The sequence below is a fragment of the Diadema antillarum genome, unplaced genomic scaffold (assembly GCF_040938485.1).
Source record: "Diadema antillarum isolate AM-2024a unplaced genomic scaffold, OU_Dant_1.0 seq00000754_RagTag, whole genome shotgun sequence".
NCBI classification, from domain to species: Eukaryota; Metazoa; Echinodermata; class Echinoidea; order Diadematoida; family Diadematidae; genus Diadema; species Diadema antillarum.
The window spans coordinates 101,294-125,558 of NW_027271647.1; the positions used below are offsets into that span (position 1 = coordinate 101,294).

General features: G+C 37.9%; 1 protein-coding gene across 1 annotated transcript in view; it reads left to right on the forward strand.

Annotated features, from left to right (window-relative positions):
* The window catches only part of LOC139738539 (toll-like receptor 13), a 42,675-nt gene extending 18,779 nt beyond the window's left edge, over positions 1 to 23,896 (forward strand). Inside the window, exon 2 of the mRNA XM_071649161.1 lies at positions 23,320 to 23,896. Coding sequence (XP_071505262.1) covers positions 23,320 to 23,896 — 577 coding nt within the window. The remainder of the gene's footprint in view (positions 1 to 23,319) is intronic.
* The last annotated feature ends 369 nt before the right edge of the window (positions 23,897 to 24,265 follow it).

The window sequence follows — 24,265 nt, forward strand, 5'->3', positions numbered from 1 at the left end:
GATCCCTGATTATTTTATATAATTCTTTAATTTTGCCTCATATATTGTATTCAAATATTGTATGGGGAAATTGTAGTATTACTAAACTGAATTCATTGTATTTACTCCAAAAGCGTGCTATTCGTATTATTACTAATTCCACATATTTATCTCATACAGATCCTTTATTTCATCGTTTGCATACTTTGAAGCTTCAGGACATCCACATTTTACAAACAGGTATATTTATGTACAAGTATGCAACAAATCAACTTCCCTCTTTATTTCATAATATTTTTCACTTAAATTCGAATATACACACATATCCAACTCGCCGTTCGACAGATTTTCACCTTGTAAACCCCAAAACTGTTTTAGCTCAGAAATCAATTAGACATTACGGTCCCGATGTCTGGAATAACCTACCTGATCAATTAAAGCAGTGTACTTCACTGTTTTCCTTTAAAGCTCATTTAAAAAAGTATTTATTATTGAAATATGTCTCCAGTTAGTAGTTTTTGATCAATGTACTTTTTCTTCTTTTTTTCTGAATTCTCAGTAAGCCCTGATCCATGCAAAGTGTTTTTTTTTTCATTCCCTCCCGTTCCTTTCCTTTCTTTGATAATGATATTGCATACATTCATTAAAGCGTATACCTTACCCCCAAAATAGGCATGCTACAGCCTTTATTCTCTCTTGCACTGTCACCTGCACACACGACGCACTGTCACTCGCACACACCTACACTTTTATTGTCTACTATACCATGCAGCAGTCAATGGTGCTGCGTGCTGTTTTTTTTTTCTTGTTCTAAAGCGCCAAGTCACTATTTTTCTTTTCTGTTTTTTTTTCTGTAGCAAAATGTGTTTTGTGTATTAAGATTAAGAGTTTTATGAGTACATATATAATTGGTGTTGTATTACATTGGTATCACATATTCAGATAGGGCCTCATCCACGTCAAGCTCTGCTTATGATGACGGTCCCCTGTATTGATTTCTCCTTTGTTATTAGATACAGTAAGCCTTAATATGTTATTTTGATTCATAATTATGCCACTTCAGACTGAATGTTGTTACGCAAATGATTTTTTTTTTGTATTGATTTGTATGTATCTGTATCATTTTGTTTTCATTTGCAATTGTATTTGGAGAAAGAAAATGCAGAAATAAACCAAACAAACAAATTCTGAATTTGCCCTGAAGGCCAGTTATATTCAATGAGGCCGCAGGCCGAATTGAATATAATTGCCTGAGGGCAAATTCAGAATTTGGAGGTGCTTGGTACTTGTTATAGTGCAATAAGATGTCATGCACTATGTGATATATAAAATAGCATACATACCCAGGCAAGATAAGCCTAGATCATTTCTAACAGTTGCACGTGTCTACACAAGCAATAATACCAGTTTCTTTGAACCTGTGTAGACAAAATCCTGAAGATCCAAATTCAACTATAGAGTCTAGGGTCTACGTGGTTATATCTAACGTTTTCTAGGCCCTACGATAGGTTAGGTCTAGGGCCCTAGGGGTCCTGGCCTAACGTTTTTATACTAGATCTACGTACACTGTACTGTACGTCACTTACGAGCGACAGAGCTAGTTAACACAGGCCTACAATAGGTCAACTAACAGTAACACGTTAGACGCCCTACTTACTGCACTGTGGGTCCAGGACCAGGACTAGATGATGTTTTGTAGGATTAGGGATCTACTGGATTTAAACACAAGGCTCGTGCCAGGCCCCATTGCTGCACATGCGGATTCCGAGAGTGTGTTGTGAATGTCGTAGTAAAGTTCATAGCGTAGCGTGATCAAAGAGCGCTTAGCGTATACTGTAGGCACCTACACACCACACGCTGCCCATTTTCACGGCGCACTTCGACGTAGAATGTACGGAGAAAGCGGCACAAATCTTGGGTTGACTTGCTCAGTAATATCCGTCGGATTGATTCCTTTTTCAGAACAGTAGGAGTCCAAAATTCGTAGGGCGTATTTGATGGCATCCTTTGTGTCCTTATTGTCTAAGATACTGGTTATATAGATCAGTCTCTCTAAAAGTAGCGAACCTGTTCATTTCAGCTTCCATGTTTAAATCTACCGCTGAAAGTCTAGTCCCATCACACAGATAAGTTGCTGGCATAGCCAGCCTGCGAGAATTGAGAATAACGATAATATCGAGCAAAATATATCGCGGTTGTGGCGCAATCGCGTTGATAAGGTGCGGGATTCAAGTACTCGATGATTAAAATGAGGGAGCAAAAACCGACATCAAATCGATAGTGGGTTATCGTTTGCAATCGTTATATTTTGCGTGCACTATAACTTTTGTCGTGCACTGCCGGCCTGTATCATAAGTATGTATGCTATTATATATATATCATACAGATATTGACTGGTACGGGGTGGAATATAACATTCTTTGGACCGCCAGGGAGTTATATTTTCCCAAGGGATTATATTTTCCCGAAGCGCGCAGCGCTGAGGGAAAATATGATTAGATGGCCTTGCCCTTGATTGTGCTTTACAGAAGAGCCTAACCTATAGCCTAACCATGCATACGCTCGTTAGCCCGACCAGACGCTGTGTGCGCGCTGTCGCGATTTTGTAGTTGTTGTACAGCGGCAACTGGACTGTGTAGTGTAGTTGCTAGGCTCATGAATGTCCTCTAAAGACAGTAGGCCCTACTAACGTTAACGTTAGGCTCAAGTCAAGTAACGACGCTTTAGGGCCCTATAGTTAATTAGGCTCAGGTCCAAAAGATCAGCAGAAGTTTTAGGGTCTACTCACAAAACAAATCTAACTTTAGGCCTTAAACGTTTATGGCCTACTGGGCAACTTTTGTCATTTGACATTTGTTTCTACAGGTAGGCCCTAACATTAGAACCTATGTCTACATTCTAATTATGTTTGTTAAATGTTATAGGGCCTACTAGATAGACTCTATTCTAACGTTCGTCGTTAGTCCTAACGGGTTTCTAACGGTTTACGTTAGAGAGTTCTGTAGTAGTAGCGCCCCCTAGCGGTTTCACCCTAACCCCCCTGTCTACAGGGCCGGGGAGGTATAAAAGGGATTGCCTGTGTACGCGCATCCCTCAGTTGTGACCTGGAACCTGATTGAAAGACATACTGACTGAGCTACAAGACAAGTTACAGTTGCAACTCACCAGTAGTGCCGGTAAGTACTACCGTTACTACAACAGTTCTAACGTAAGAATATACACGGTCTAACTTTATTTGTCGTTTAAATGTTAGCGTCTAAAACTCTAGACACTAAGTCTAACGTTAGAGTTAGTGTCTAAACTCAAACTGTTGTGTTAGAAGGGCCTACATCACATGCGTCCAAATTGGCTCCCCAGTCCAGTGCATCATCTTTTTCTTGGCCTAACGTTATAGGCCCTACCCTGTGATTTTCAATCAATTTGTCTTATGCCAGGACCGGTATAATATAGACGTAGGCCTACCTTCTGTCATCAGGAATCTGCAGCAATTTCAAAATCAGTCTTTTTTCCCCTCTGTTGTAGAGATAAACATTGTAGAAACACAGTGATTTGCAAAAACCAGTCTGCTCGGTGTCGTAATTTTAACAGTTAGTCCTCCACTTGTGGTTTGTTCGATGTAACGTTAGGCCTGGATCTAACGTTAGTCTAACTCTCCTGGCATTTACGTCAATACAAAGATGCATGAATTGCCCTCGTTCTAAGAGCTGAACTGAACAAAATGTCTCTAGACTACAACTCGCTTGTTTTAGGTCATGTTTAGTGGAGTTAGAATCCTTATCCTCCAAAATCTTAGCTTCCCGAATTCCATCCAGGCAGGCCTAGTAGCGCATGACGCTACGCTGCGCCGCGCCGATGCCGTCTACTTGAGTACTATACTCTCTCACGTATCGTGTGTGTATGTGTGTGTGTGTGTGTGGTGGGGGGGGGGGGCTGAGTGGGAACAGATTATATCGATCCAGACTGCAGTTATCGATAGTTAATCGTTTGCTCCTCCCAGTTGCCGACGTGGTCCCACACCCTTATATTGGTGTAATTGTTTGTTTTTCAACCGTAAGAGGGTGACACACATGGAAAAATATATTCAGTTGACCAGTTGGTCAATATAACGAGCTGGGAAAATATAACATTTGCGATCCTCGCAAACAGCATCACGTGATGAGCTCTCGACCAGTCACATACCAGAAACTGTCTAAGCCATCTATATAGGGCCTATATATGAAGAGTTTGTTCGCAAAAACCGATAAGTCCATTTTTGAAGATTTTGAAGTACGGTGTTTGTCATAAAGTACAAAATAATACCTTTTAAATGATATATTTGTCACTACATACAAAGGTACCTTTTTGAACTTATGGTCAAAAGAAGTAAAATTTTCTTATTATTCTCTTTATTTGTCTTGACTTTTCATCGCAAATATCTCCATTTGGCAAATATGGACTTATCGTTTTTTGCGAACAAACTCTTCATGTATATATATATATATATATATAATGGATGCCACTGTCAAGAAAGATTTAAACAAACCTCTGCATGATCTGGAGAGGGGCAGTGGGAGCCATAGGAATGCGAATTGTTCAGTTCTTCCGCAGTGTTTTTCCTTTAAATGACCGTGCAGTTTAGCTTTTCTCAAGGCTAGTGCCTGGGTGATACCGTATGGTTGACTACAACGCACCCCCGTTATAACGAACAATGTTATAGCGAAATTTCGGATACAGTAAAGTATAACTTAGGGCCCAAAATTATCAAAACGATAACTTTATACACTCTGTCTGTTTGGGTATAACGAAATTTCGATCTAACGAAAGAAACCTGCTGGTTCCGAGGACTTCGTTATAACGGGAGGGGCCTTTATTCAAACTTGGGTTGAGCCACATGGGATCGACATTACTAAGTAATCGCCCATTTTCTGGTGTAAGTACATCCTTTGAGAAGACCACTTCTCCGGGTACAGCAAACTGTTCTTTGCGGTGAATGGGTGAAACAGGATCTTTTACGTGCATGGCTTTGATCCTCTCAGGCACATGACCTCCATTTTACGTCCTATCCGAGGGACAGAGTATTTTTGTCTCTTTCTAGAAGGGACGGCATGAATACAGGCAATATTGTTCATCTTCACTCAGTGTGACAGAACCCGAGATATTTGATTGCAAGACAGACCCCAACCGACCGAAGTATACATCTCAATGCTTTCCCATTCATTGACTTACAAGTCAGCGATGACGATTCCAATCAGCGACATTGACGGAGCAAAACGATCTCGTGAAACTCTTTTCACGGTGCTGTGTCTTTCGCCGAGATACCCATCATTTAACCATGATGAAATTTTATGAGAAAACTCTTTTCGCTTCCATTACAAAATAACCAGCCAATACAATAGATTCGATATAATTCCTGTATTTGTCATTCCTTTCAATTGTAAATACCAAGTAAGAATTTATCTCATATCCGCATATGGGAATCTACACCCTACAAGCAATGTAGATTCCTCATATTTCACATGTTTGATTGCTTATATGCTGTATTTCATAATTCACCCATGCATTTTTTGTTTGGTTATGTTTATGGTTTATTTGTTGAAACGTGGACCATGGAATGATAAAAACAAACAAAACGAAACAAAGGATTAATACACTAATAAAAGACGAATACGATTCGTATGCTCTACCACATGAACTTTTAGAGCCTTCAGAGAAATTTCCAACTAAGCCTAAACAAAGCATATTATGAGCATTATAATGTATGGAAACACAAAGTTAGGGAAATTCAGACCATTCATTGTGGAGTTCTCGACTGCCTACCTCTGCGGAACACATCAAGTTATAGTGAACACACGCTGTCACGCCCAAGTGCGAAATGCGCCCTTGTTAGGTGATCCGAGTATCCTCTCGGATCACCTTTTGATCTGTACTGATTCTTTGTTTAGGTGATCCGAGTATCCTCTCGGATCACCTTCTGTATCTGTACGGATTCTTTGTTGGTGGTTCTTCTTTATTTCTGGACAAAATTTGTGTATCGATTAGCTCAGAAAGTGTTCTTCCTATCAATTTCAAACTTATACCATATATGTATCATGTCCCAAAGACGACGGGTCTAATAAAATCATAGTGATCAGTCGACCGTGACGTCACTATGACGTCATTATATGAAAACACATTCTCAATCATATCTCATCAGTGGAATGGAATTTTTCAATAAAATTTACGTCACATACATTTCAAGTTATGCGCATTTTATTCATATTCTCAAAATTCATATTTTCTCTAAAAACGTGCGCGTACGCGCGCGTTGAAATATTTGTATGCTCAAATCGAGCTCAAATTTTTTTTGCACACGTTTCAGACCATTTGGAACATTTTTTGAAAAATTGAAAAAATTTGACGGACGCGTACGCGCGCGCACATATACGCACGCACAGCTCATATGCAATAATAATTTCCCGTTTTTTCACACTTATCGGCTGCCTAAAATGTCAAGGAATATTTCTACCAAGTTTCAAGTCAATCCGACTCAATATGACGTCATACGGGCCCGTCAAAGTTGAAATTCCGCGCGCGCGTCAATGGCGATATACAATGCAACAATGCCAAAAAACTGCCAATTTTAAATCCGATTTTACTCGTCAGGATGGACGGTGACCCCCCATTTTCTTTACATATTCTGAAAGCTGATGTGTTGTAAATATCATTTCAAAGGTTGACAATGCTGGAAAAATGATTAAAAGATATAAAATTTCTTAATAAAATAAAAAAAGTAAATTTTCAAAATGACGTCAACAAATTGCAAGTTCACTCGAGCGTATCTCACTTATCCTTCGCCAATTTTCACCTAAATTTCAATATGTTGTAGCTTATGAAATGGTCTTTCATAAATATGTAACACAATTTTAATTGGATGACAGCATGATCTCGTAAAAATGGATTGAAAGTAACCTTGTCGAATTTGACCAGTTTACGTGTTATCTCTATGGGAGTGCAGTTGTTCTGGAAATGAAAATTGACATGACTATCTTTATCGAGCACTAGCTCCCTTATGCTTCAGTGAATTTCTCCTAGAATTTAATATGTTGTAGCTGAGACTTTGGGCTATCGTAATGTGCCTTTCGTTTTTTCATACCATGTCGGGATCACATCAATAAACTTGGTTGAAATTAAAGCTTATCTTCGATGTATTGAGATATTCCTTTCTTTTTGCAACTTTCTTTGCAATAACTCAAGAAAAACATACTCTATCTGCCCAATATTTCGCACATGTTTAGTTCATGTCACGTACATTATTTCATAAAATAACAACTACTTGATCAGACACCATCTTGGGTATGTAAATTAGGGTCAAAGGTCATAAATGTTTTATCTTGTATCTTGGTGAATACATGTCCTATCATTCCCATATTTTGCACACGCAAAGACCATGTTACAAGAATTATTTAACAAATTAACCATTTTTTGCTCAGATGTCATCTTGTCTGTTGTGCAAAGTGGGGTCAGAGGTCATATGAACTTCTTTCTTCATCTTCGTTATGACGTGTTATCTCTATGGGAGGGAATTTTTCTAGATGTGAAAATTGATATGATTGTCTTTATGGAGAACTAGCTCACTTACCCTTCGATGAATTTCTCCCAGATTTTAATATGTTGTAGCTGAGACTTTGCGCTATCGTAAGTGTGCCCTTTCTTTTTCATACGGTGTCGGAATCACGTCAAAAAACGTGGTTGAACTTAAAGCTTATCTTCGATGTATTGGGATATTTCCTTCTTTCTGCAACTTTCTTTGCAATAACTCAAGAAAAACATACCCTGTCACCCCCATATTTTGCACATGTTTATTTCATGTCACGTACATTATTTCATAAAATAACAACTACTTGATCGGACACCATCTTGGGTATGTAAAGTAGGGTCAAAGGTCATAAATGTTTCATCCTGTATCTTGGTGAATACATGTCCTATCTTTCCCATATTTTGCACATGTATAGACGATGTCGCCAGAATCATTTCACGAAATAACTACTTTTTACTCAGATGCCAACTTGGGAGTGTAAAGGTGGGTCAAAGGTCATACGTATTTGTTGCTGTATCTTCGTTATCTAATGTGTACAGAATTTGGTACCAGAGATGGCAGATATGACTCCCTTTTCTAAATGAGAATCCAAACATCACACGGCCAATGACTCTAAACACAGATGAAACCTGTATGGTCATGCGTATTGCGATCAGGACTCGAATCATTGATTAAAAAAAAATCGGATCACCTTAATTTTTCAGTGATGACAAATTACAATCTCTAGTTAGGTGATCCGAGTATCCTCTCGGATCACCTATTGTATCTGTATTCTTCTTTATTTCTTTCTCCTCAAATCTTGTGCAGCGGTTAACTCAAAAAGTCCCCTACCTATCACTTTCAAACTTATACCATATATGTATCATGTCTTAAGGACGACAGATCTAGTGTATCAATGTGATCAGTTAACCGTGACGTCATTATGACGTCATTATCTGAAATCACGTTTGCATCAATATCTCATTAATGGAACGGAATTTTTGAATGAAATTAATATATCATATAGTTCAAGTCAAGGTCTATTGATATATTTCATAAAATTTAGTCACATTCATAGTAAACGAGCGAGTACGCGCGAGTTGAAATTTAAACATGCTCTAATCAACCTCAAAATTGTTTTGCACACGTTTCAGGTCATTTACAGTATTTCAAAAATAATCGACGGACGCGTACGCGCGCGCACATATACGCACGCACAGCTCATATGCAATAGAAATTTCCCGTATTATCGCACGGATCGAATGTCTGAAATGCCAAGGAATATTTCTACCAAGTTTCAAGTCGATCTAACTCAATATGACGTCATACGGGCCAATCAAAGTTGAAATTCTGCGCGCGCGTCAATGGCGATATACAGTGCAACTATGCCAAAAAACCGCCAATTTTAAATCCGATTTTACTCGTCAGAATGGACGGTGACCCCCCATTTTCTTTACATATTTTGAAAGTTGATTAGTTGTACATGTCATTTCAGGGGTGGCAATGCTGGCAAAATGATTAAAAGATATCAAATTTCTTAATAAGGTAAAAAAAGCAAATTTTCAAAATAACGTCATCAAATTTCAAGTTCACTCGAGCGTATCTCATTTTTCCTTCGTCGATTGTCACCCAGATTTCACTATGTTGTAGCTTATTTAATGTTCTTTCAAACGTAAATTTACAAAAGTTTGATTGGATGTCGGCATCACCTCGTAAAAATTGATTGAACGTAATCTTGTCAAATTTGACCAGTTTCCGTGTTATCTCTATGGGAGTGCAGTTTTTCTGGAAATGAAAATTCACATGATTTTCTTTCGTCCAAAAACTTGGTTGAAATTAAAGCTCATCTTTGATGTATTTCCATATTCCTTTCTTTTTGCAACTTTCTTTGCAATAACTCAAGAAAAACAAGCTCTATCAGCCCTATATTTTGCACATGTATAGTTCATGTCACGTACATTATTTCATAAAATAACAACTACTTGATCGGACACCATCTTGGGTATGTAAATTAGGGTCAAAGGTCATAAATGTTTTATTCTGTATCTTGGTGAATACATGTCCTATCTTGACCGTATTTTGCACACGTAAAAACCATGTTACAAGGATCATTTCACAAAATAACCACTTTTTGCTGAGATGTCATCTTGTCTGTGCAGATCGGGGTCAAAGGTCATATGTACTTCTTTCTGTATCTTCGTTATGACGTGTTATCTCTATGGGAGTGAATTTTACTAGATGTGAAAGTTGACATGATTGTCTTTATCGAGCACTAGCTCACTTACCCTTCGGTGAATTTCTACCAGATTTTAATGTATTGTAGCTGAGACTTTGCGCTATCGTAACGTGCCCTTCGTTTTTTCATACGATGTCGGAATTACTTTAAAAATCTTGGTTGAAATTAAAGCTTATCTTCGATGTATTCAGATATTTCTTTCTTTCTGCAACTTTCTTTGCAATAACTCAAGAAAAACACCCCCTATCACCCCCATATTTTGCACATGTTTAGTTCATGTCACGTACATTATTTTATGAAATAACAACTAGTTGATTGGACAATATCTTGGGTATGTAAATAAGGGTCAAAGGTCATAAATGTTGCATTTTGTATCTTGATGAATACCTGTCCTATCTTTGCCATATTTTGCACACGTATATAGACGATGTCGCAAGAATCATTTCACAAAATAACCCCTTTTTCCTCAGATGCCATCTTGGGAGTGTAAAGGTGGGTCAAAGGTCATATGTATTCGTTGCTGTATCTTCGTTATTCAGTGTATACAGAATTTGGTACCAAACATGGCAGATATGACCCCCTTTTCTAAATGAGAATCCAGACATCACACGGCCAATGTCTCTAAACACAGATGAAACTTGTACGGTCATGCCTATTGCGATCAGGACTCGAACCATTGATAAAAAAAAATCGGATCACCTTAATTTGTCAGTGATGACAAATTACAATCTCTAGTTAGGTGATCCGAGTATCCTCTCGGATCACCTTCTGTATCTGTACGGATTCTTTGTTGGTGGTTCTTCTTTCTTTATTTCTGGACAAAATTTGTGTATCGATTAGCTCAGAAAGTGTTCTTCCTATCAATTTCAAACTTATACCATATATGTATCATGTCCCAAAGACGACGGGTCTAATAAAATCATAGTGATCAGTCGACCGTGACGTCACTATGACGTCATTATATGAAAACACATTCTCAATCATATCTCATCAATGGAATGGAATTTTTCATTGAAATTTACGTCACATATATTTTAAGTTATGCGCATTCTACTCATATTCTCAAAATTCATATTTTCTCTTAAAACGCGCGCGTACGCGCGCGTTGAAATATTTGTATGCTCAAATCGAGCTCAAATTTTTTTTGCACACGTTTCAGACCATTTGGAGCATTTTTTGAAAAATTGAAAAAATTTGACGGATGCGTACGCGCGCGCATATATTCGCACACACAGCTCATATGCAATAGAAGTTTCCCGTTTTTTTACTTTTATCGGATGCCTAAAATGTCAAGGAATATTTCTACCAAGTTTCAAGTCAATCCGATTCAATATGACGTCATACGGGCCCGTCAAAGTTGAAATTCCGCGCACGCGTCAACGATGCCAAAAAAACGCCAATTTTAAATCCGATTTTACTCGTCAGGATGGACGGTAACCCCCCGTTTTCTTTATATATTCTGAAAGCTGATGAGTTGTACATGTTATTTCATGGGTTGGCGATGCTAGAAAAATGATTAAAAGATATCAAATTTCTTAATAAAGTAAAAAAAGTAAATTTTCAAAATGACGTCATCAAATTTCAAGTTCACTCGAGCGTATCTCACTTATCCTTTGCCAATTTACATCCAGATTTCAGTATCTTTTAGCTTATTAAATGATCTTTCATTAATATAATTACAAAATTTTGATTGGATGACGGCATAACCTCGCAAAAATGGATTGAAAGTAATATTGTCAAATTTGACCAGTTTACGTGTTATCTCTATGGGAGAGCAGTTTTTCTGGCAGTGAAAATTGACATGACTCTCTTTTTCGAGCACTAGCTCACTTATGCTTCGGTGAATTTCTCCCAGATTTTAGTATGTTGTAGCTGAGACGTTGGGCTATCGTCATTGTGCCCTCCATTTTTTCATACAATGTCGGCATCACGTCGAAAAACTTGGTTGAAAATGGCACGAGGCTTCGATGCAGCGTCATTTTGCTTAATACACAGGGCCTATGGAAAATGAAATAGGTCATTGCGTAGCGCATCCGACTCGTAATCCTAAGGTCCCTGGTTCGAGGCTCACCCCTGCCAATTTTTTTTACTTTTTTTTAACACTTTTTTTCTTCTTTTTCTTTAGTTAATCTTAATCTCCCTTTCTTTACTTTATCTTTTTCTGATTTTCTTATGCTTCTCCTTCAAATTTCTATAAAATAACATAATTTTTTTCTTTATTTTTCTTTCTTTCTACTACTTTCTGTGCAATAGATGAACAACAACAATAGCTATCAATCCCATATTTTGCACATGTTTAGTACATGTCACGTACATTATTTCATAAAATAACAACTACTTGATCGGACACCATCTTGGGTATGTAAATTAGGGTCAAAGGTCATAAATGTTTCATCCTGTATCTTGGTGAATACATGTCCTATCTTTCCCATATTTTGCACACGCAAAGACTATGTTACAAGAATCATTTCATAAAATAATCACTTTTTGCTTAGACGCCATCTTGGGTGTGCAAAGTGGGGTCAAAGGTCAAATATACTTCATTCTGTATTTCCGTGAGTGTATACGGAATTCGGTACCAAAGATGGCAGGTCTGACTCCCTTTTCTAAATGAGAATGCAAACATCACACGGCCAATGTCCCGTCAACACAGATGAAACCTGTATGGCCATGAATATTTGGATCAGGACTCAAATCATTGATTTTCGAAGAGATCGGATCACCTTATTTGTCAGTGTTGACAAATTCCGGTTCTAGTTAGGTGATCCGAGTATCCTTCGGATCACCTTCTGTATCTGTACTGATTCTTTGTTATTTCTCCGCAAAAGTTGTGCAGAGGTTAGCTCAGAAAGTGCATTGCCTCTCAATGTCAAACTTATACCATTGAGGTATCATGTCGCAAAGACGACAGCGCAAGTAAAATCATAGTGATCAGTCGACCGTGACGTCACTATGACGTCATTATATGAAAACACATTTTCATGCATATCTCATTAATGGAATGGAATATTTCAATGAAATTTACGTCACATATATTTCAAGTCAAGCGGATTCTACTCATATTCTCAAAATTCATATTTATCTCAAAACGCGCGCGTACGCGCGCGTTGAAATATTTGTATGCTCAAATCGAGCTCAAATTTTTTTTGCACACGTTTCAGACCATTTGGAGCATTTTTTGAAAAATTGAAAAAATTGGACGGACGCGTACGCGCGCGCACATATTCGCACGCACAGCTAATATGAAATAGAAATTTTCAATTTTTTCACACGGATCGGATGTCTGAAATGTCAAGGAATATTTCTACCAAGTTTCAAGTCGATCCGATTCAATATGACGTCATACGGGCCCGTCAAATTCAAAATTCCGCGCGTGCGTCAATGGGGATACACAGTGCAACTATGCCAAAAAACCGCCAATTTTAAATCGGATTTTACTCGTCAGGATGGACGGTGACCCCCCCATTTTCTTTACATATTCTGAAAGCTGATGAGTTGTACATGTCATTTCATGGGCTGGCTATGCTGACAAAATGATTAAAAGATATCGAATTTCTTAATAAAGTAAAAAAAGTAAATTTTCAAAATGACGTCATCAAATTTCAAGTTCACTCGAGTGTATCTCACTTATCCATTGCCAATTTTCATCCAAATTTCAATATGTTTAAGCTTATGAAATGCTCTTTCATAAATGTGATTACACAATTTTGATTAGATAACGACATCACCTCGAAAAAACGGATTGAAGGTAACCTTGTCAAATTTGACCAGTTTACGTGTAATCTCTATGGGAGTGCAATTTTTATGGAAATGAAAATTGACATGACCATCTTTATCGAGCACTAGCTCACTTATGCTTCGGTGAATTTCTCTAAGATTTTAATATGTTGTAGCTGAGACGTAGCACTATCGTAATGTACCCTTAATTTTTTCATACGTTGTCGAGATCACGTGAAAAAACTTGGTTGAAATTAAAGTTTATCTTCGATGTATTGAAATATTTCTTTCTTTTTGCAACTTTATGTGCAATAACTCAAGAAAAACATACCCTATCTCCACCATATTTTGCACATGTTTAGTTCATGTCAAGAACATTATTTCATAAAATAACAACTACTTGATCAGACGCCATCTTGGGTATGTAAATTAGGGTCAAAGGTCATAGATGTTTCATCCTGTATCTTGGTGAATACATGTCTTATCTTCCCCATATTTTGCACACGTAAAGACCATGTTACAAGGATCATTTCATAAAATAATCACTTTTTGCCCTGATGCCATCTTGTCTGTGCAATGTGGGGTCAAAGGTCATATGTACTTCTTTTTCTATCTTCGCTATGACGTTATCTCTATGGGAGGGAATTTTTTAGATGTGAAAATTGACATGACTCTCTTTATCAAGCACTATCTTACTTACGCTTCTGTGAATTTCTCTCAGATTTTAATATGTTGTAGCTGAGACTTTGCAGTATCAGGACTCGAATCATTGATTAAAAAAAAATCGGATCACCTTAATTTGTCAGTGATGACAAATTACAATCTCTAGTTTTCTTCTTCTTCTTTCTTTATTTCTGGACAAAATTTGTGTATCGGTTAGCTCAGAAAGTCTTCTTCCTATCAATGTCAAAATCATACCATATATGTATCGTGTCCCAAAGACGACCCATCAAGTAAAATCATTGTGATCAGTCGACCGTGACGTCACTATGACGTCATTATATGAAAACACATTCTCATTCATATCTCATTAATGGAATGGAATTATTCAATGAAATTTACGTCACATATTTCAAGTCAAGCGCATTCTACTCATATTCTCAAAATTCATATTTATCCTTAGAGCGTGCGCGTACGCGCGCGTTGAAATATTTGTGTGCTCAAATCGAGCTCAAATTTTTTTGCATACGTTTCAGATGATTTGGAGCATTTTTTGAAAAATTGAAAAAATTGGACGGACGCGTACGTGCGCGCACATATACGCACGCACAGCTCTTATGCAATAGAAATTACCCGTTTTTTCACTCTTATCGGATGCCTGAAATGTCAAGGAATATTTCTACCAAGTTTCAAGTCAATCCGATTCAATATGACGTCATACGGGCCCGTCAAAGTTGAAATTCCGCGCGCGCGTCAATGGCGATATACAGTGCAACTATGCCAAAAAACCGCCAATTTTAAATCCGATTTTACTCGTCAGAATGGACGGTGACCCCCCATTTTCGTTACATATTCTAAAAGCTGATGAGTTGTAAATATCATTTCATGGGTTGGCGATGCTGGAAAAGTGATTAAAAGATATCAAATTTCTTAATAAAATAAAAGAAGTAAATTTTCAAAATGACGTCATGAAATTTCAAGTTCACTCGAGCGTATCTCACTTATCCTTTGCCAATTTTTACCTAAATTTCAGAATGTTGTAGCTTATTAAATGCTCTTTCATTAATATGATAACAACATTTTGATTAGATGACGGCATCACCTCGTAAAAATGGATTGAAAGTAATCTTGTCAAATTTGACCAGTTTACGTGTTATCTCTTTGGAAGTGCAGTTCTTCTGGAAATGAAAATTGACATGACTATCTTTTTCGAGCACTAGCTCACCTATGCTTCCGTGAATTTCTCTAAGATTGTAATATGTTGTAGCTGAGACTTTGGGCTATCGCTATTGTGCCCTTCATTTTTTCATACGGTATCGCGATCACGTCCAAAAACTTGGTTGAAATCAAAGCCTATCTTCGATGTATTTTCATATTTCTTTCTTTTTCCAACTTTCTTTGCAATAACTCAAGAAAAACATACCCTATCACCACCGTATTTCGCACATGTTTATTTCATGTCACGTACATTATTTCATAAGATAACAACTACTTTATCAGACGCCATCTTGGGTATGTAAATTAGGGTCAAAGGTCATAAATGTTTCATCCTGTATCTTGGTGAATACATGTCGTATCTTTCCCATATTTTGCACACGTAAAAACCGTGTTACAAGGATCATTTCATAAAATAACCATTTTTTGCTCAGATGCCATCTTATCTGTGCAGATCGGGGTCAAAGGTCATATGTACTTCTTTCTTTATCTTCGTTATGACGTGTTATCTCTATGGGAGGGAATTTTTCTAGATGTGAAAATTGACATGATTGTCTTTATTGAGCACTAGCTCACTTACCCTTTGGTGAATTTCTCCCAGATTTTAATATGTTGTAGCTGAGACTTTGGGCTATCGTACGTGTTCCCTTTGTTTTTCATACGGTGTCGGGAACACGTCCAAAAACGTGGTTGACATTAAAGGTTATCTTCGATGCATTTTCATATTTCTTTCTTTTTCCAATTTTCTTTGCAATAACTCAAGAAAAATAGCCCCTATCACTCCCATATTTTGCACATGTTTAGTTAATGTTACGTACATTATTTCATAAAATAACAACTACTTGATCAGACACCACCTTGGGTATGTAAATTAGGGTCAAAGGTCATAAATGTTTCATCCTGTATCTTGGTGAATACATGTCTTATCTTTCCCATATTTTGCACACGCAAAGACCATGTTACAAGAATCATTTCACAAAACAACCACTTTTTGCTGAGATGCCATCTTGGCTGTGCAAAGTGGGCTCAATGCTCAAATATACTTCATTCTGTATCTTCGTTATAGTGTGAACGGAATTTGGTACCACAGATGGCAGACCTGACTCCCTTTTCAAAATCAGTATCCAAACATCACACAGCCAATATCCCTAAACACAGATAAAACCTGTATAGTCATGCCTATATTGGGATCAAAACTCAAATCATTGATTTTCAAAAGATCGGATCACCTAATTTGTCAGTCTTGACAAATTCCGGGTCTAGTTAGTTTAGGGTTTCTTTACTACAAGTATAAAGTTCAACCATGGATTAGATTTAAAACTCAACGTGATGTAAGGCGTTCGCCACCTTTACTTCATGTTATCTCCTTTTTTATCCAAAGTTAACAACTAGGAGTCATCATCAAGTAACCCTGCATGTATAGTGCTTGGTAACAAAGTCTTAGATGGAGGCTATGTGTGCGTGATGGCTGTCAGGCATTTTATTATAATGGAGTATCTTCCTTCTGTCAGATGAGTGCAGTTCAGTTATAACAAATGCAGTGATACAGGCTTTGAGCTCTGTATCATTCGCATCAGTCGCACTTTCAAGTACTGTTAAATCCGAGACTTTCGTTTACAGTGGTCTCGAAAGTGTGGGGTCATCCTTTGCCAATGATATAAGCATGGTTTCAGATAGCACTATACGCGTCTTTAAACCTTCCACCCAAGTTGTCCTCCAAAAAAAAAGATGTTTTCGAGAATACACTTTAATGAAAGAAGATTATTGCAGAATGGGGTCTGTTAGTTTGTGGGGAGAAAAAGTAGCTCGTAGAGATCATACATTAACTGCAGGTTAAAAGTAATATGACTACTTGGTTTTGAATGTTCTCTGCAAGATAAATGCATTTTCGTGTGTGTGTGTGTGTGTGTGTGTGTGTGTACATTCAAACATTCATGATAAGGATGGGACATGACAGTTTAACTGGAAGGAGGTAATTGTTATCAAATTGTTCGAATGCATACTGATAATGATAATAATACAGGAAATCGTGATGCCGCCGACCGCACTCTGTCCGAGTGTTCAAAGGGTACGCTTCTGAAACAGAACAAACAAAAAACAGATAAAGAAACAAAGAGAGAAATAAAAATTAGGTTATTTATGATATTAATCATAATGCCAAATTAAATAGGTTTGTATTAATTGCTGTGTTAAAGGAGACTTTCGGATGATTTTCAGACTTTTACATTTGAACAAGCATTAATTAGTTAAACTGAGTTCAGAGTTACAGAATTAATAGAGATTTGGATGAAGAATAAGAATGTTTTCAAAATTTATAACAAATTGCAATGAACAAGGATGGTGACATGGCAGCCTCACCATAAGAATGCATGAGTTGGAGCTCGAAGAAGCAGAACAAAAGAGGAAGGTATGCATAGTTCATACACAGGTGAACTTGGCAACCGGTATTGTAATGGGATTACACCCCTACATTTCTGAAATATGTGAGCCTGTATGTCATCATCATTGTTCAGCGTAAGGTTCTTCAAAGTATTGGATTCTCTGCTCCAGAACTACAATAAATTCTACAAATCTATACATGGAGCTGTTAATGTATGTACTACATGATGTGAAATTATGAAAATCGTCTGGAATGCCCCTTTAAAATAATCAACTGACAAGAAAGTATTAGCATGGAAATTGGGCTAGCTTGTTCCAGAGAGGGATCCCAAATGATTTCTGCAGTCAGGAGTACAGTGTTACAAGTTCGAAGTGATCTTATTATACTCTTGACATACACTTTTGAGCACACGTGAATTAACAACGAAAAACAAGGGGTGACGGTTTCATTGGTAGAGTGACATGAATACAGGGATGATCTTGTATTTGTTTTATTATATTATTATGATATCATTATTATTATCATCATCATCATCATCATCAACGTTGCTATTATTATCATTATCATTATCATTACTATGATTGTTATTATCATCATCATCATTATTGCGTAAGGGCATAATAATTCTACTTTCAGAGTTTTGGATCTTTCCCCGTTGTGACAGCTGCCAGATGCCAGTGAGGTAAACCAAACGGGTGCACGTCACGAGACCGACACCCACGAGTCATACAGCTCACAAGTCATACAGCCCGTGAGTTATACAGCTCACGAGTCATACAGCCCTTTAGTTCGACACTAAGCTAACAAGGCCCACGAGACCGACACATCAAGCCCCGTGTTGTATCTGTCGAACTCATGGGCTTTATTTGCCTAGTGTCGAACCCATGGGCTGTATGACTCGTGAGCTGTATTACTCATGGACCTGTTTTTTTCGTGTCGAAGTCGTGGGCTGTATGACTCGTGAGTGTCGGTCTAGTTGGATGACCCCAACCAAACCTATTAACCGAAACTAAGGGAGTTTGGTCAATGATGTATGTAAAACAATACTAAATGCCAATGACAGCTTTATGACATTAGAGTAATCCAGAGTGATTGATGTTATTTCATATTCGATGCTAATGTGCTCGGGAGAACCAATTAGAATTCAAGCACAACCGATAAGATTGTGACGTCCGGTACCCCATAGGAATTGATTTGTCGCTAGTATAGGTCACAAGATTAACTGACAATCGTCAGTGTGATTAAAAAAAAACCAATGTCTACGGCAAGTTGAAAGAGATGATCGTGCATGACAGAGACTGGCGTTGGCATTATTTGAGGAGTCATACTTTATCTATCGACGTTCACAGAGGTAAACTGTGTTTAATGAGATTTCATTTCTGCCAGCAGGTGTAGCTTTGAATCCAGTAGCAAAGGGAACTGCCTCTTCAAAAATGTATTCAGCGATACACCAGGAGTAAAGGTAGGAATGCGTTGAGAGATGTTAAGGTGTCTTAAATAGACTCCACATACAGGTGGATAAGTCTAGTGAAAGGATTTTTTTTTCTTTGAGGAGGGGGTAAAGAATCTTTTTTTGACCCTGGTTAATTGCTGGGAATATATTGATTTATAGGTACTGGGAAAAAAAGCATTTAAAAAACACCAGAGAAGTTGAGCATATTTTCTTGTCATTCGTTCATTATCGACAAACCTTTTTGTCTCGTTTTTGTAGCATGCTAAATCGTAAGTCTGTAAATCAGAAATCAGAAAACCACAGCGTAGGTCTATCTAATGCCCTGTTAACAATATAATATCTTATTTTATGCATACGGATATATATATACATATATATATATTATATATATATATTTTCCCTATATATGTATGTGTTATACATATATATATATATATTTATATATATATTTTACAAGGTGATTTGAATTTCACAAGTCTATTTGAAGACGCTTTAATGTGTCCACTACAGAAAATTATGTTCCTTTCTTTTCAACAAAATGTAATGCTCAGTTTCTTGTTGTTTTTTGTTTGGTTTGTTTTGTTGTAGTCGTTGTGTGAAGGTGTAGGCATGAAAACTCGTGAAAATTGCGGGTGGTTTTTTTTTTTTTCAAAAGGTGAAACACTTTCAACATCTGTTTTTAAAGTAATCAAGAAAGTGATGGTATCTCGTTTGATAATTTGAAATTACCTTATATCAGCTAAAACACTTATCCCAGTACCCAGTAATGCCATAATTGTCAGGATAGTCATTCACGTACTCTCAGTAGATTCGTGATCACCTTTACAATGGGAGGTCCGTTGCGCAAACAACTCCTTTTTATTGACATATGTCGTTGCTGCTAATTCAGCAGTTTTGAAAAAAAAAACGTGAAAATTTACATCTATTACATTGATTTTCCTTGATCCTCTTTCCCTTCTTAGTTTACATTTGTCTATTTTTTTCGGCAAACTTGAACATGATGTGGAATTGCTCTGTATGATAAGGTCACTTTAGTTGATTCTGCACATGGACATGATCCAAAAACGCTACCTACAGGGTAAACTCGTTCTACTGGGTTAAGCTAGTACATGCACTTTTAACCTTTACTAGTCCCAGGCCTACTTTAGCTCCTGCAGTTTGTTTGTTTTTTCCGAGGCCAGTTGGATCGAATACGATTCCCTTTTATTTCATTTTTGGGAGACGTTGCGGCACACCTGAGAGAGCTTCGCGGTCCAGCACTGGTTAAGCAATGTTTGAAGCTGGCTGCATCTGAACAAAAAAAAAAAGATGTCCATAGCGATTTTAAACTGGAAAGCTTGATAATATCCCTGAACACCATCTTGTAATGAATGTTTGAAGATACAGGTATTTCAAAAACAACCTGATCTCTGAAAGTGCCTCTATTAGTAAAGCGTACATAAGTCACATGTACATCAAATGCCATTCTACCTCGTGTTCAAGAGTACTTTCATCAATGGGGACAGAATCAACTGGAGTAAAATTATACAATTGATATTGTCAAAATTGCACGAAAAGATGACCAAATTTGGAGATTCATTCGTTTACACATTTAAAGGAGTCATGTCATTCCATCACTACCGACAAAAAGCTCTTTAATCTTTTGTGTTTAGGAGGGGAAGGGGGACGGTGGTTGTGCTTCGGTCATCTTTTGAAGTACTAATAATGACATTTATTGATTTCAATTTAGCATATTACCATCCTGTTTTCCATTGTAATACTATTACATGTCTTCGTTTATCATAATGAGGGCTGAAGTATGGTATAGTGACAATGCTACTCTTCCTCTTTCGTATTGTTCAGGCAAAGCAGCGAAGGGGAGGTTGCTGAAAGGCGTCAACAATTTGTTACCTCTGTCTCAAATTGGGCGATCTGCAACAACGTCACGAATTCGGTCGACAAGCTGCTTTCACAATGCCTTTTATATTTCTGATAAGATTCTTCGCAATCATCCTCCCCTGCACTTGTATCCCTGACTTTGGGAGTCGAAAATCCGGCGAATCCTTCAGTCTTTCATCCGATTATCCTTGCACGTTCTGGCATGAAGGGCGACAGTTTGTGGCAAGGTGTGGCAAACGCGGCTTTCGGGAAGTACCATCTTATCTACCACCAGACATAACAAATCTCGACCTGAGTCTGAATGAAATAGAAATCCTCTCCAATAAATCATTCGTTGATGTGCCTGCACTCACCATACTAAACCTGTTGAGAAACCCGGTAAAGCACATCATGAAGGAAGCTTTTCATCCACTTCGAAGTCTCGAGCAGCTAATCCTGGGTTACAATCATCTCATCAACCTGGATGCAGACATGTTTTCCATGAATCCAAATCTATATTTTATTGATTTTGGACATAATCATTTCGCGTCGATCCCCCTTCAAGCATTAAATCAGCTACGCTCCTCACCGAGAATCAACTTTGATGCAAATTCCGGGGGCCAGTTTCGCTTTACAGGACGTCTTCTTACGAAGATCAATAAGTTTTACCTCGCAAAGAATAACATAAGAAAAATAAGCGTAAATGACTTTGCACCATTAACAAGGGCAAACATATACCGACTTAAAATGTCTAGAAACAACATCGCATACATTCCATTTGGCGTGTTTCAGCGTTTGAAGTATGTAATGGGTCTAGAACTGGACCGAAACAACATAGAAAACTTAACGTTTGATTCATTTCTTGGGATGGATTCACTGCAACATCTGAACCTAGAAGGCAGCAAAATTGTCAGAATCCGCGGTTTCCGATTCAACACCACTCTCCACATTCCCCCCTTGGTAAACCTATCTCTCTCAACGAACTTAATATCTTCTCTATCAGAAGGAGCTTTTGGTGGACTGAATGTTTTATCATTATTGCATCTCAGATCATGCAGGATAAGAAGTTTAAAAAATCACACATTTGAGGGTCTACCATCTCTACAAATACTGGACCTATCCAAGAATTTCCTGACAACTATCGCGGAACCGGTGCTGCAACATGTTCCAAATCTTCAAAAGCTGCTATTGTCCGACAATAAGCTCTTTCGCTTGGACTTTCAGCTGTTTACAAGGCTCCAACATTTGACCTTCCTAGATTTATCAATTAATCGAATTGAGCATATTCCACGAAGTTTTTTTCAAGATAGCCACCTGCGGACCTTGGACATGTCAAACAATCATATATTTTCTTTAAAGAACGGTCCGTTCTCTTTTCTGTCTGACTTGACATATCTCATATTAACATCAAACCCGATTCGTGAAATGACCTCTACCGCTTTTAAAGGCTTGAGTAATCTAGAAAGCTTAGATTTGAATTACCTCGGATACCGAACAGGTTCATTAGCCCCGTTTAAATATCTGAACAAGTTGTTATGGCTCGATTTATCGCATAACAGCCTTGGAATGGGAAGCTCGCTATTCAATGGGCTGACTATACTCCGCACGCTAAATTTGCGCTCCGGCAACATTGTCGCGGACAAGCTAGTGATAAATGATGTTTCAGTATTTGTTGCTCTGTCTTCTCTTGAGTCACTTTTCTTAGAAAGAAACCCGCTCGGCTCTCTGAACCCTAATACCTTCGATGGTCTCTTCAAGTTAAGACAATTGTTTCTTTCAAATTGTGAAATTGTGACCATTCCAAAACAATTGTTTGCTAATTTGACGTCCCTAGAGAAGTTGCTCCTTGACAAAAACAATATCTTTTCTGTTACTTCAGATCACCTTCAGTATTTAACGTCCCTGCGCTTCTTGAGCTTGAGTACAAACAAATTGAGTGGAAACCTTAAAAAGGATCTATTCAGACAAAATAGCAAATTGTATAGGGTTTCCTTAGACGAAAATGCTCTCACTGGAATAGAAGAAAACACTTTCCTTCCAATGAAATATCTTGATATATCTCAGAATCACCTTTCGTGCACTTGCAACCTTTCTTGGTTTAGAAGCTTCCTTGACCATGGTAATATGACCCTGTTAAAGCCGGAAAAGACAATTTGCTCCCCGCAATCTATTTCGCAATATGTTAGAAAATCGATCTTAGAATTTCAACCTAATTATGTTTGTGGGCCAAACCTAACTCTTTACATAGCTACAAGTGCACTGATTGTCTTTTGCATTCTTGGGTCAAGTCTGGCCTGGCGAAACAGATGGTGGCTTAATTACAAGTGTTTCCACTTAAAGCTCCTTGTCGTTGGATACTACGAGTTGGAGGACGCACGCGAGCATCAGGATTACCGATACGACCTCAACATTATTTTCCCTGATGAAGACGAGGGTTGGGCAATTGAGGAGTTTCTGGTAGCTGTCCAGGAGCATCTTCCAGACTTCCTTCGCAACAGGATCGTGTGCGGCGACGACGATTTGCCCTTGGGCAGTACGCGCTATGACGCCATCGATCGGGTCATTGAGAATAGCTTCAAAAACCTCGTGATCGTCAGCAACGCGTCTGTCAACGATGCCATCTTCCTGATGACGCTCCAAATGGCTGTGGCGCACATGAACGACGTCCAACTAGAAAACATAGTCATGGTTTTTCGGGAGGACATTCCGGACAACCAGCTTCCCTATCTGGTAAGACTGTTCCTTAGCAAGAATAAGCCTTACTTTCAGTGGAGCGAAGAAAGATATCAGCAAATGCTTTTCTGGGAAGGACTCGCAAAAACGCTGTCGAGAAACAAGAAAATGAATGGCCTTTTACCTCTCTGATTGACCTATGATTAGACTGAGAGAAACACAGTCAAATGACCGGAAGACACATATTAATTAGTGGCTCGGTAGTGTCTAGGAATGCTTGATCTTACCGTAGCGTAATAAATGTACATAACTCTAAGTTCCCGCGTTTATATTTTTATACATGTCACATTGTGGATTTAAAAATAGTGTAAATACATCATGATCACTTAATTCCTAAATGAACGCTACATTTTTTTTCAACATCGAGCTGAACATATTTCTTCAAGGAAACCACTGATGTAGAACTTTTCATATGTTAACGAGTATGTAAATATTGCGGTATAACGGTTTTATGTAGGTCTTCGAAACGTTAAGCACTAGAAACACACTGAAAGACTTAAA